A 13,614-nucleotide genomic window follows, 5' to 3' on the forward strand; every position below is an offset into this window, starting at 1 on the left:
CTAGCAAACAGAGCAAAGAGGGGGGATAAAGAATTCTTCACATATATAAATGCCAAGAAGAGCAGGACAAACCAGATCGGACCTTTACGTAAGGGAAAGGGGATAGTAATAAATACACCAACTGCCGTTGCAGATGAACTCAACAGTTATTTTGCATCGATATTTACAAATGAAAAGCCTTTTGTGGATGGGAAATTGTGGGAGCGAAGTTAAAAAATATGTAATTAATGATATTGAAATTTCGCAAGATTATTTAATGAAAAAACTTTCGAGCCTACAGACCAGTAAGGCTCCTTGAGTTGATGGAATATACCCTATAATCTTAAGGGAGGCGGCAAGCGAGTGCATTGAACCATTGAGGCTAATTATGCGAGCATCACTAGACTCTGGGGAGATTCCCTTGGATTGGAAAAGTGCAAATGTATCTCCCATACATAAGGGTGGCTCTAAAAGTGAAGTTGGAAATTAACGACCTGTCAGTCTGACTTCAGTAGTAGGGAAAATCATGGAGGCAATGATCAAGGGTGGAATTCAGGATCATTTGGATCGAACTGAAATTCTCAAGGATACTCAGCATGGTTTTGTAAAGGGAAAATCATGTTTAACAAATCTGGTTCGCTATTTCGAAAGGGTCACTCACGAGCTGGATTTAGGGAATAATTTCGACATTGTTTATTTAGATTTCAGCAAAGCTTTTGACTCAGTCCCACATGAGCGGTTGCTTTATAAGTTGGAACAGGTTGGAATCACTGGGAAAATCCTTAGATGGATAGAAGGATGGCTTCAGGGCAGATTATTTGTTATTTGTTTTTTTAGGAGCATTAGCAACTAAGGCCATATTGCTCCGTGGATATGTGGTGGTCATTCCCTGACCTTTCTGCATCCTCCGTATTTGGTGGTGACGGGCTCGAACCCCAGTCTAATCAAGAAGCGTGTGCTAGGCACTGCTGCTCCTTCCCACCTGGCTACGGAGGCACCCTTCAGGGCAGGAGGCAGAGGGTTGTGATAAATGGCTATTCCTCAGATTGGGTTGATGTAAGAAGTGGGGTTCCCCAAGGATCAGTATTAGGACCACCATTGTTTTTAATTTTCATAAACGACATTGATGAAGGGATAGAGGGCGTGATGTCTAAATTTGCAGATGATGTTAAAATTGGTAGAGTAGTTAATGATCACTGTCAAGCTGAGCTTCTTCAGAGAGACCTAGATAGACTTCAGGAATGGTCAGAAAAATGGCAGCTGTGCTTTAATCCAACAAAGTGTAAGGTATTACATCTGGGAAACAGTAATCCCAAAAAAACTTATTCACTTGGTGGAGTTCAACTAAACCCAGTACTGGAGGAAAGGGACTTGGGTGTTACGATACGGTCAGACATGAAATTCTCTGAGCATTGTAAACAGGTTGCAAGGAAGGCCCATGATGTCCTATCGATGATCTATCGAACTTTTGCAAGTAGAGATAGGGACGTGATAATCCCATTATATAAGGCTTATGTTAGACCACACTTGGAATACTGTGTTCAAGTATGTGGAGACCGCACCTAAAGAAAGACATCGAGCTTCTTGAAAGGGTGCAAAGAAGGGTAACTCGCCTGGTGAGATCGGAAAAAAGGCGTCCTTATGAAGAAAGACTTCGAATATGTGGGTTGCAGAGTTTGGAAACTAGACACCTTAGAGGAGATTTGATTGAGGTGTTTAAGGCTCTGAGAGGCATCAGTAAAATGAATGAGGCCAAAATTTTCAAGATTATAAATGATGCTAGAACTAGGGGACATAAATTCAAGTTACGGGGGGAAATGTTTAGATTGGACTGCAGGAAGTTTTATTTTAGCCAGCGAGTTATAAATTACTGGAATAAGTTGCCTTGATGTGTGGTAGAGGCCGACAGTTTGGGGAAATTCAAAGGTCATCTGGATAGTACTTTCAGGTAAGGGAAGCGCATAGGATGATAGGTTTAATTTCCTTTTTTTTTTTTTTTTAATTAATTATTATTATTATTTTTTTTTTTTTTTTGTTTTTATCATTGTTTTGTTCGGATTTTTTTTTTTTTTTTGGCTGGTGCAGCATAAGCCATAGGCTTTCTTGCACCATGCGGCCGTTACTAATACTAATATGAAAGTCATCCTGCAAAACGTTTCTTGATTTGCAGAATAATTGCTTTGTATGCCAACATGTTAGGGAAGATGACAAGAGAAAGCAATATTCTTGATCTGATTTTCATCATGTATTAACAATATTCAAATAAAGGAACCTTTAGGTGGCAGCGATCATAGCATATTGGTGAAGAATTTCTTCAAACATGCACCGCCAAGGGTTTGTTGTTGGTTGTGAAAAAAATTCATAACCCAAATGAGTCAAATTCTGATTAATACCCATTGGATATTGTATGGGGGGGGGGAACACAATAATATGTATACTTTAGTCTACATAATCTGCAGTACACTGGCATACACATTATCAATATAGAAAACTTGATACTGAAGAGCACGAGACTATCTAATTTGAAAAGATTCATAAATCTCCTAACTTAAAGCTGGTAGGGGACCAGCCTAAGGTCCTCACACAATGTTCACTCTTCACCCCATCAATGTTTTATATAATCATTAGTAGGGAGCCAGCTATATGAATACTAAACAAACAAGGACTGCCAATATGGGAACCAAGCCGAACAGATTGGCTAACTTATTGGCTGAAAACTTATCACTATGGTAGAGCAAAGAAACTGAGACTCACACTGGGTGGTACACTGCCCAGGTCAACAAGGTTCAAGCTGAGTATGTCAGGGAACCAGAATAAACCATGATACACAATGCTAACTATGCTACTGAAACAATCATAAATGTTAGAAATTTGAGTGGCAAAGAAGTGTAATTATCAGAAGAACTGGGTTATTATGACATCAGAATAGCAAATGCCAGAGGAACTAAGAGGATCCATAGTAGGGAGCTGTGGCTACACAGTAATTATAAATAGTTTAATTGGCTGTAAAGCATTATCCAATACAGTTATGTTGGAAAAATTATGACAGAAAGCTGGGTTTTTTCCTATGAAGAATGAGAAAAAAAAAAAAAAAAGTGTTGAATATCTCAGAAAGAGCAGGGAATGACAATTACTTTTTCAGAGCTACTTTAGGAAAATTTGGAGGAAAGGAAAAACCTAAAAATAATGGCAAAAGGCTATTAGAACTTAGCATAAGCCATGCACCCTTACAAACATATTTAAGCATAAAGAAAGTCACAGCTTTACCTGAAGGGAAAATAATACAAACCAGGTCTGTTTGTATCATGCTGTGGTGCAGTGGTTAATAATGCACAGCCACAAGTAAGGTTGTGAGTTCACACCCATATATCAGGCAATAAAAACTGCTACCAATTGCAAAATTTTTGCAATGGGTACAGCTTGGGAAAATATCAGGCAATAAAAACTGTGCTACCAATTGCGAAATTTTTGCAACAGGTACAGCTATTTGCTATTCAATGTGTACTGGCTTATCTGCTTGTGACAAAACATGGACTATATTTCTTTAGGACAATTATAGAAAAACTGTGCTACCAATTGCAAAATTTTCGCAATGGGTACTGCTAGTTATAATTAATTAAGCATATTTTCAATCAGAATGAATATGTAAACACTTCTGGTTTTGGCCATATTGAAAATAAATGGAAATTTATTAAGAAAAACACAACTGACTATTACAGAAAAGAATTTTAACAAGTAGTGATGACATTAGTTCGTGCACTTTTTGTTGTTTGTTATTTAGGAGCATTAGCAACTAAGGCCACTTGCTCCAGGGATATGCGGTGGTCATTCCCTGACCTTTCCACATCCTCCGTATTTGGTGGTCATGGGCTCGAACCCCAGTCTAATCAAGAAGCGTGTGCTACGCACTGCTGCTCCTGCCCACCCGGCTACAGAGGCGCCTTAGTTCGTGCACTTACATCATTACTACATATTTGATTGTTTAGACAAACTAAAATTTGTACATTAGCATCATTATTATAACATATAATAATGATGCTAATCATTATTATATGTTATAATAATAACGTATAATCCTCTTTATACTTCAAATAGGTAATGCTTCCCATTAGAAAAGACTGCTGTTACGAAGCTATTTGGCTTCTCATCAGTGAGTGGATAGGTACCCAAAGGTATAAGGGTTAACAGCCTAGTTCTGAATAATTTACACAATATGAAAGATGCACAAAGGTGTGCTTCTTAGACTAATAATATTTTAAGAAGCCTCGAACTATGTAAAATTCAAATTATGACATTAGTTAGTGCACTTGCATCATTACTACATAGTTGAAGCTATGTTATATTTGAATTTTATATAGTTTGAGGATTTCTGCCCTAAAATATTATTAGTCTAAAATACTATTATCCTAAAATATTAGTCTAAAAGTCTTATTTACACAGTATGAAAGACACCTTTTGGCATCATTCATATTGTGTAAATAACCTACAACTCAGTGATCAACCCCTATACCTCGAGGTATCTGCCCTTCACCTGATCAGAAGCCAAATAGTTTCACAACATACTGTTTGAGTTGTGATATTCAACAGAAAAAAAGTAAGAGTGGTCTTCTCTATGGAAAGTGTTACTTATTTGATGTATAAGGAGGGCAACTCATGAAGGATTTCACAATATGAGATGTTACAATAATGATGATGACAATGTACAAACTTTGGTTTGTCTAAAAAAATCAACTATGTAGTAATTATGCAAGTGATGGTGATGATAATGTGATAATGTGTACAGAAACTCTAAAATATTATTAGTCAAAGTAGTGAAGATAACAAGAGTATGTGGAGGATTTGAGACTGGAAATGACCATCATCTTGTATTGAGAAAATTAAAAATGGTACAGGTCAACCATCACTAATCCAGTTCCACTGCTAATTCAAACATAATTTCCACGAACGTAATTTCAAATTTCCCGGATCGGCGCACCGATCTGCCGCTACTGTTTTGGTGGCATTGCAGCATCAGCCGTTGGCACGAACTCGTAAACACTGGTAAGCCATTCCCACTTGTTTTTCTGCATTTATTATTATAACCTGCTCACATTTAGCCCCAGCCATGGTTCCAATACACAAAGGAAGTGCCTCTAATGGTGTAAAACAAACACCATACATTGTTCATAACAGATAAAGTTGAACTTCTGAAAAAACTTGACAGTGGTAAAAACTTGACAGTGGTCTGTGAGAAGTTTAACTCTGTTTAATTGTATTCCAGCAATTTCTCTCAGTTCCTCTTATTTTAGTAATTTTCTTTTAGCCATTCCTTTTTAGATTTTTTTTTTTTTTTTTACAACACACTTGTACAAGCTTGCAGATAAACACAACACAATATGATGGATAATACAGCGCACTAACGAACTTGTTTTCACAAAATATCTACCGATACTGACAAACTTTTGCCACGTTTGAGAGTTTATTTTATCCCAATTAGTTTTATTGCAGCACTCGCCACACGTGCAATAAACTAATCACAAACTATCTTCACATGTGTGCCGTAATAGCGTCACATATATGTGGCCAACATGGCTTCTCAAGAAATAAAGTAACCTGCTGGGCCACATGGACCCCATATATGCGACATAAAAGAAAACTTTTTTTTTTTATATATATATTTTAAGCGAAAAAACGACAACAGTGACATTACAATATTTATTTTAGAATTACTATTCAAATTATTTGCTAAATATTTTTTGGCTCCTGGGGAATTTTTTTTCTTAAACTAGCTAGGCAGTCAATGTGTTAAAGGCAGGATGAGGATTAATGAATTTACCAGTGATCCGGCAAATTCATTAATCCAGTACCCCACAGGTCCCAACGCTGCCGGATTAGTGATGATTAACCAAAAACAAGAAGTATAAAAAAAAAAGTGTTAAAATGAACAAAAATTTCTCAGATATGCTAAATACCATTAAATAGAGATCTCCTTGGGATTGAGATCTAGCAGATATGGTGATCATAACTATCTATACCTAAACTTTTCTGGAAAGGGATCTGAAAACACATAGTTACCAAAATTTCATTGAGAGAATTGTATATGTAACATCTGGGGACGTTCACCTTGTTGAAAAAATTTCTTGATTCCTGAACAAAAAAAAAAATGTGATTTTTTGTTCTGGTATTCCACATAAATGTCATAGATGACATTTATGTGGAGTACCAGATGTTGGAGAGTCTCAACTTGAAAAATTTTTTGTCATAAAAAGAATTTCAAACTGCACTCCTAAAATTACTTAAAATACAAGCACTATATATTTACTATATTAAGAAAGAGATTTAAGACTTGCTTCTTCTTGTAAAGATCCTATTTTATAAAAATTGGATGCTTTTCTGTATTTGATAACCATTCTATTTCTTTAATTTCAGGTGTTCATGTGCAGGTAATATCAACTGTACCAGTCATGTTTAGCTACTGGGTAAGTAGGAGTATGCAGGATAAAAAATATTCAAATAATCCACTTATATTAATCATGAGTGCACTATCACATTTTTTAATCATTCATAACTAAATTTGCATATAAACATTTGCATAAAATAATATTTAGTGAGAAGCTATGCATTTTTGAGTAAAAGTGAATATCGTATAATCTGTCTCATGGTATCTGGCTCAGCAATAGGTTTATTCAAATTACCAACAGTTCAAAATGTCTGGTCAAAATACCACCTTATGAACAAGATTATAATGTTGCATTGGTGGGCCACTGGTTCAATTAAATAAATAGATGAAATAAATAATTTTATTTATTTATTAAATAATCGATTTTATTTATTTTAAATCATTTAAAATAAAGGATTTCATTTAATCATTCAATATAACACTGTCAACAATAGCACCACAAAGATAAACAAGTATGTTTAGATTCCATTTTCAGAGTGAAGCTCCATAAAAATGCACTGCAGAAATTCCCGCTCACATTGTGTTCATCAATTAATTTAAAAAATAATAATAATAAAAAAATACAGTAAATAGGTTCCTTACATAGAGATACTGTTTTAAAAATTCAATATACCAGCACTAGAGATTTCATGCGCCTCTGAAAGCTTAAACAACCCATGGTGTATCATTAAATACTAAGTGTTTGAAAAATAATGGTAGGGTTTCAAGGATGCTTACATTTAGAAAATGAGAAATATTTTTAATAAATTAATATTTTATTTCTATTTTTCCTTACATAATTTTTAAAAATTTCACATGTGCACCATTTGTGACTCATTTAGCTAACTGATATTTCATTTCTTAGAATACATGGTTCAGCAAAACCTGCATAATCTGCTGAATGGCCTCTGTTATTCTTGCTTTCAAATGAACCAGATCTAGCATTTTGTGCTGTAAACAAAATCCTTTAAAAAGCTCCAAATGAAAAAAAAAAATCAACGGATGTTAAATCAGAGTTTCTAGGTGGCATTCAATTGGACTACCCCTGCCAATCCAACTTCCATCTTGCATTGAGAACTTTTGTAACTTCTCTTGAGAAATGTGGTGGTGGTGCACCATGTTTACAAGGCAATTTTTTTGAAACTGATGGAAGAAAAAATTTTCTAGCATATCTAGGTAAATCTGCTCATTAATTGTGTTTTCAACAAAGAAAAATGGGCCAAAGTTGCAATCACACATTAACCTGCACCCAACAATCAGCTCAGAACTATCATGAATATGTCCTGAAGTCACTTTTGAAGATGCCTAATACCTGCTGGTAAACCTAACAGTGGCTGCTGGGTGTATCGAAGGGCACTACATATTTTTTGTGAAAATATTTCAGTTTGCAAGTGTGCGTATACTACATTTAATGAGATGTATTTTGTATTTTTGAAGACAAAATTTGAAAAAACCCCATCATTATTTTTCAGACACCACATATTGCAAATGAAATAAACTGATTATGTTATTTTTTTGATTTTGCTTAATGAAATCTAACCAGTAGCATACCATAATCGGCATAGACACTGTTGCCGTGCAATTTATTTAATTTTTATGTAACTTTCTCTTTTCCTTTTGATTTTGCCATCAAACTGTTTGGGCAGAAGAAATGCAAGATTTTCAATGCGAAAACTGCCTTTGAGATGGTTTCACAAATATTTTTAGGTATTTTCTTTCAGGGTGAATTCTCGTTTGCTCAAATTCAGATTCAATTTCCATTTCAAATGCCAACTTTTTTGCTTCATCTAGAACAGCATTTCCCAACCTTTTCAGATACAAACCACTTTTATATTTGAAGTAGAAGCCAGGAACAGCAAAAAAGATTAAACTAATACATAAATATAATAATAACTATTTTTGGAATACAATGATATGTAGTCATACTTTGCACGTATAGTATGTATTAGTTATATCTGTATTTCCCATCAATGTTAATAGGATTGTTGTCTACTAAACAAAAGCTGTTTTAGTGTTAAGTCCAGGGAAATACTTTCATAAGTTATATGGACCACAAGTGGTCTGCAGACCACAGGTTGGGAAACACTGATCTAGAAAACATTTAAATTTATCATCTGTTCTACAATTTTTAAGGTTCTGTATTCTATTGATCTTGAAAGCAGGGAAACCAGCTTTTGACATATTCAAATTACCCTTAGAGGGCTTTGCTTATAATGTTCATTTGGCTCAAAATGTCATACCAAACAATTAGACAACAGAAAAATTTGCTTTCATTGGGTGGGTTTTTTTTTTTTTTTGGTAAAAAAATTCAAACATTATTTCAAACATCTCTCATTTTAAGGTTTGCTGGTAATTAATATAGTAACAATGTTAATGAACAGGCAAAACCAGAGGACACTCAAGATCTTTGTCGTATCCTGAATGACCACATAGCATCAGTAGTACACTCACATCCCAAAAGGTTCATAGGAATGGCTACTTTACCCCTTCAAGCACCATTACTGGCTGCAGAAGAGCTAAAACGTGTTAAGACCTTAGGAATTTCATCAGTACTGATTGGATCTCACGTCAATGCCTGGAATTTAGATACCCATGCTTTAAATCCATTTTATAAGGTAAGTTAAATAAAAAAATATGAATAAATGATATTTGATGTGAATTTCTTAAAGTACCATAATTAGTAATTATCTGCCTTTAATTGTAAAATATTAAAATTTATCCTATGTGAGGTTAATTTCTCATTGTAACTTAAAAAAAAATTAAATCCTTTAAGTAAACAACGGATGGCTATGAAAGAAGTGAAAAAAAAATGTAAACAAGTTACATAATGTGTATACAGCACATTACATTTCAGACACATTAGCAAATAATAATAATTTGTGATTTATATATTACAAAAAAGAACAAAGGGCATTGATGTTTACGTATGAACCAAAAGCATTTTATTTCATATGTATTCCCATTGGAGGAATGAATGAATCCCATTCATTCCTCCAATTAGCACAGAGCAAAAAATTTAATATCCAGTGCTTCTGTTACAAAAGTGGTTCTCAACCTTTTTGGCTGAGGTACCCCCTGGAAGTTCGGCAGGACCCTCAGGTAGATCCTAAGGTTTTGTAAACATAGAACTCTAAGAAAGGGGTGGTTTTCAGTTTTTGCATGTGCGTACTGTATTACAGTGGAACCAAAATTTAATCCCTACTCTTATAGTCCAACAAACTAGCCCAAAACGAAGACAACTGAACACTAAAAAAAAAAAAACTTTTCTTAGAGTGATGTGTCACAATAGATATCAATCAGTTCTTTTATGGATAGGAAGAGGAGTTTCAGTTTTTCAAGAAAGGGTTAGCTATCCACCTGTAATTTTCAATGTCCATATTGACAGGAAAATATTCTTCAAAAGAAATCAACAGCTGTGTGAAGTGGTTAATTATTGCTTTTTGACTACTCGGATATATGTTTTTCAACAAGATATGTATTAAAAGTGTCAAAGGGTAGCATATTGTCCTGCTTCGGCTATCTTTCTCCAAATGATAATTTTATCTTTGAATGCAGAGATTTTATCATTAACCATGAAAAGTGTCGTGCTTTTACCTTGAAGTGATAGATTCAGTGCATTCAGTTTGTGAAATATAGGAACTCCCCAACTTACGCAAATTCGACTTTACATAAGTTTTTGCCAGCCGGTGCAAACTGAAAAAAATACAGAAACGTATTTTGCATCTGTAGGGATAAACAGTGGTATTGTGAAAATATCGTAATGTAAACCCAATAACGTATTATTGTTTTTTTTTTTCTTTAATTCATTCCAAATCCTTAGAAGTTGAAAATTTTGCTATATTACTAAGCTATTTATCTCTCTAAAAGGTCATATTTTTAATGGAACTTGCACTACACTTTCATCGTTATCATATGTTCTCATTATAAGAATCAATTTTGAACACCTTTGTGATATTTTTCTAAAGCATGTTTCTGGAGGTCATGGCCAAAAAACATTAAAATAATTTGCACTTTCTGGTTTATTGAGCTTTTCTGTTAGCGAAATCTATTATAAACGGGTAGTAAACTCGATCTTATTGCATTTGCAATAATACCGATAACTGCTATTGTGGTTTTTACGCTATTATGGTGAAATGTGTTCCTCTTCACTGAAATCTTCAATCGTATAAAATACAAATTTTCAGAAACTTCTCTTCATTCCTATTTACGTAATACAATGATGAATGGAAAGTGACCAATGAAAAGTGCAAGTGCTGGCAGTGCCAGGAAACAAAACAAAATTGATTTAGAAATGAAAATTAAAAACATTAAGAAGTACGAAGCAGAACAAAGTTTGACATCTATGGCAAGGGATTTAGGTCTTGCTGCTTCAACAGTGAATACTATTTTAAAGGACAGTGCGCATATAAAAGAATATGTCAAAGGATCAATGCACTTAAGATTAACAGTGGTTGCAAAACAGTGTTCAGGTGCTATATCGAAGATGGAACAGCTTTAATAATATGGATGGAAAATCATATTCAGAAGCAAGTGCCCTGAGTTCAATGGCCATTCAAGCAAAAGCAAGAAGTATTTATGAAGATATTAAGTATAAGTATGGCGAACCTCAAGCCAAGCCAAGTTTGTGGCAAGCAACAGGTTGTTTAATAGGTATTGGTTTCCAAAACATTAAAGTATGCAGTGAAGTCGCCAATGCCAATTCTGCAGCTGCAGAGAAATTTTGTGATGTGTTGGAAAAAATTATTGATGAAGGCAACTATTCAACACAGCAAATTTTTAATGTTGCCGAGACTGCTCTGTATTGGAAAAAAATTCCGGATCGAACATACATTGCCAAAGAGGAAAATACAATGCCAGGTTTCAAGGTTTCAAAAGATAGGGCCATGCTCTTGCTTGGGATTAATGCAGCGGGAGATTACAGATTAATACCACTGCTTGTGTACCATTCTGGAAATCTTTGCGTATTTAAGGGCATCAATAAAGACGCCCTACCAGTGCATTTCCAATCGAACCGGAGAGCATGAATAACAATATCTCTCTTTGAGGATTGGTTTAAATGCTGCTTCAATCCCGAGGTTGAAAAATATTGTAAAGACAATGACATTCCTTTCGAGATTTTGCTTCTATTAGATAATGCTCCTGGACATCCTACGCATCTAGATGATTTCAATTTGAACAAGAGAGTCATATTTCTACTGCCAAACACGACTTCACTCATCCAACCTATGGTTCAAGGTGTTATTTCAAATTTAAAAGCATACTATTTATGCACAACATTTGCTCAGGCATTACCTGCAGTAGATGGTGAGAAAAATTTTACGTTAAGGGACTTTTGGAAATCTTACAATATTTACCATGCCATCTTAAACAGTAATAAGGCCTGGGCGAAAATTACTAAAAGTTGTTTAAATGGCACATGGAAGAAAATATGCCCACGGCATGTAAAAGGCTTCAAAGGGTTTGAAACAGACGAATCATATGAAGAGGTTACAGATAAAATTGTAAAGATTGCAGAGCTACTTCAGTTTGAGGTTGTTGCCAAAGTCGTGGAGGAGTTAATAGAGGGAAGAAGAGAAGGAATTATCTAACGAAGAACTTATTGACTTGCAAGCAGTGATAGTGAAAGAAGAAAATGCTGACAAAGCTCAAGATGAACCAAATGAGGAGCTAGATATTTCATCACCAAAGAGATGGCATTTCGTGAAATTTCACCGGCGATGGTGAGGTTTAAGAAGACGGATCCTGACAGTGAACGATTCTTAAAAGTTAACAGAGGGGTGAATGGTATGCTTGCTTGCTACAAAGAAATCTATGATGAAAAGAAAAAGCCACCATCCAGTCATCCATTAATATGTTCTTTCGTAAGGTTGAGCGGCCGACCCCTTCTAAATCTCTGCAGTAGCATACTTATCAGCTGAAGACGTCAATTCTGGAAACGATGATCGAGAGGTAAAACATACTGACATTATGCCTGTTGCCTCTCTCTCTTTTTGTAATTTTATAATTTTGAAATTTTTTAAACTGCATGCTTCTGTAATTTTTCCTGCGCATGAGATAAAAAAAATTGAATAAATACAATAAACAATTCTATTCACATGTTCGTCTTTCTCTTTTGATTCAATCAATTCATCAAGCACAGTTGCGAGTGCTGCACAAGTATGGGGGAAATTCCTACATAAAATCCGACTTACATAGAGTTCCGCGGAACGCAACCTTTACATTAATCGGGGAGTAGCTGTATATCGGCAAATTATGCAACTCCTTGTGAATTACAATCACTAGACAAAGTTGATGCAGTTTATCTCTGGTTGTTTTTCTTGGGGCTTCAGCTTGATGATCTATAAGAAACATCAGAAATTCAGAGAATCTCACCAGCAGTTTACCTTAAGTTTATTAAGTCAACGTGCTTTGGCGTAAAAAAAGTAAGTAATTGTAGTTGCTGTCCATTTCACCATAAACCTGTCAGAAAAGCCTTGTATTTAAGCCATCAGATTTCATATAATTGATGATTTCTATTAGTATCTTAAAAATATCTTTCAGTTTTGCAGGAATGTTTTCCACAGATAAATTTTCCCTGTGGAGTACACAGTGACTACTTGAAGAGGAAGGGTGTGCTAGTGCCTTGATTCTTGTAACAACACCTGAAATGGGACCCTGCATAGCCTTGGCGCCATCAGTACATGTCAATACACCTCTTCCAGTCAAATTCATGAGCACAAAAAAGCTGTCAATTTTTCCAAAAATATCAGCTCCTGTTGTAGTGGTTTTCAAATCAACATAGATAAAAATGTTTTCATATAGCTCACCATTATACAGGTATTGAACAAATACTAACAGCACAACTAGGCTACTGACATCAGGTGTTCTTGTTGAGTTGCAAGGTAAAATAAGGCAACAACTTAAATATGTGAATGAGTTCAAGAGGATCTGCTGAGCAAAGTAGAATTCTTCATTTTACAGTCATTGGAGAGCAGCACCGGTTTTATTTTTGTTGATTTGTTTGGTCTGAATATTGTTTTACACAGGTCCTGCTTCACATGGCATTATCAATTTTTCACCAATAGTGTGGGCCTCTCCTTGACAAGCAATGCAATAGCTCACTTTCATGATGCTTCTAACAATTCTTTTTTTATGGCACACAAATATAGATTTCACCAATGAGGTTTTTTTTTTTTTTTTATGTAATACTTCTTTTTCTCTTCAAAATAAGCAATGGA

General features: G+C 34.9%; 1 protein-coding gene across 1 annotated transcript in view; it reads left to right on the plus strand.

Moving 5' to 3' along the window:
* The window catches only part of LOC150079404 (2-amino-3-carboxymuconate-6-semialdehyde decarboxylase-like), a 117,285-nt gene that overhangs the window by 41,751 nt on the left and 61,920 nt on the right, over window positions 1-13,614 (plus strand). The window contains exons 3-4 of the mRNA XM_090383841.1: window positions 6,388-6,437; window positions 8,779-9,012. Of these exons, the coding sequence (XP_090239967.1) occupies window positions 6,388-6,437; window positions 8,779-9,012 (284 nt within the window). The remainder of the gene's footprint in view (window positions 1-6,387; window positions 6,438-8,778; window positions 9,013-13,614) is intronic.

Source organism: Mastigoproctus giganteus, chromosome 10 (assembly GCF_048544385.1).
Source record: "Mastigoproctus giganteus isolate SK-2022 chromosome 10, ASM4854438v1, whole genome shotgun sequence".
NCBI classification, from domain to species: Eukaryota; Metazoa; Arthropoda; class Arachnida; order Uropygi; family Thelyphonidae; genus Mastigoproctus; species Mastigoproctus giganteus.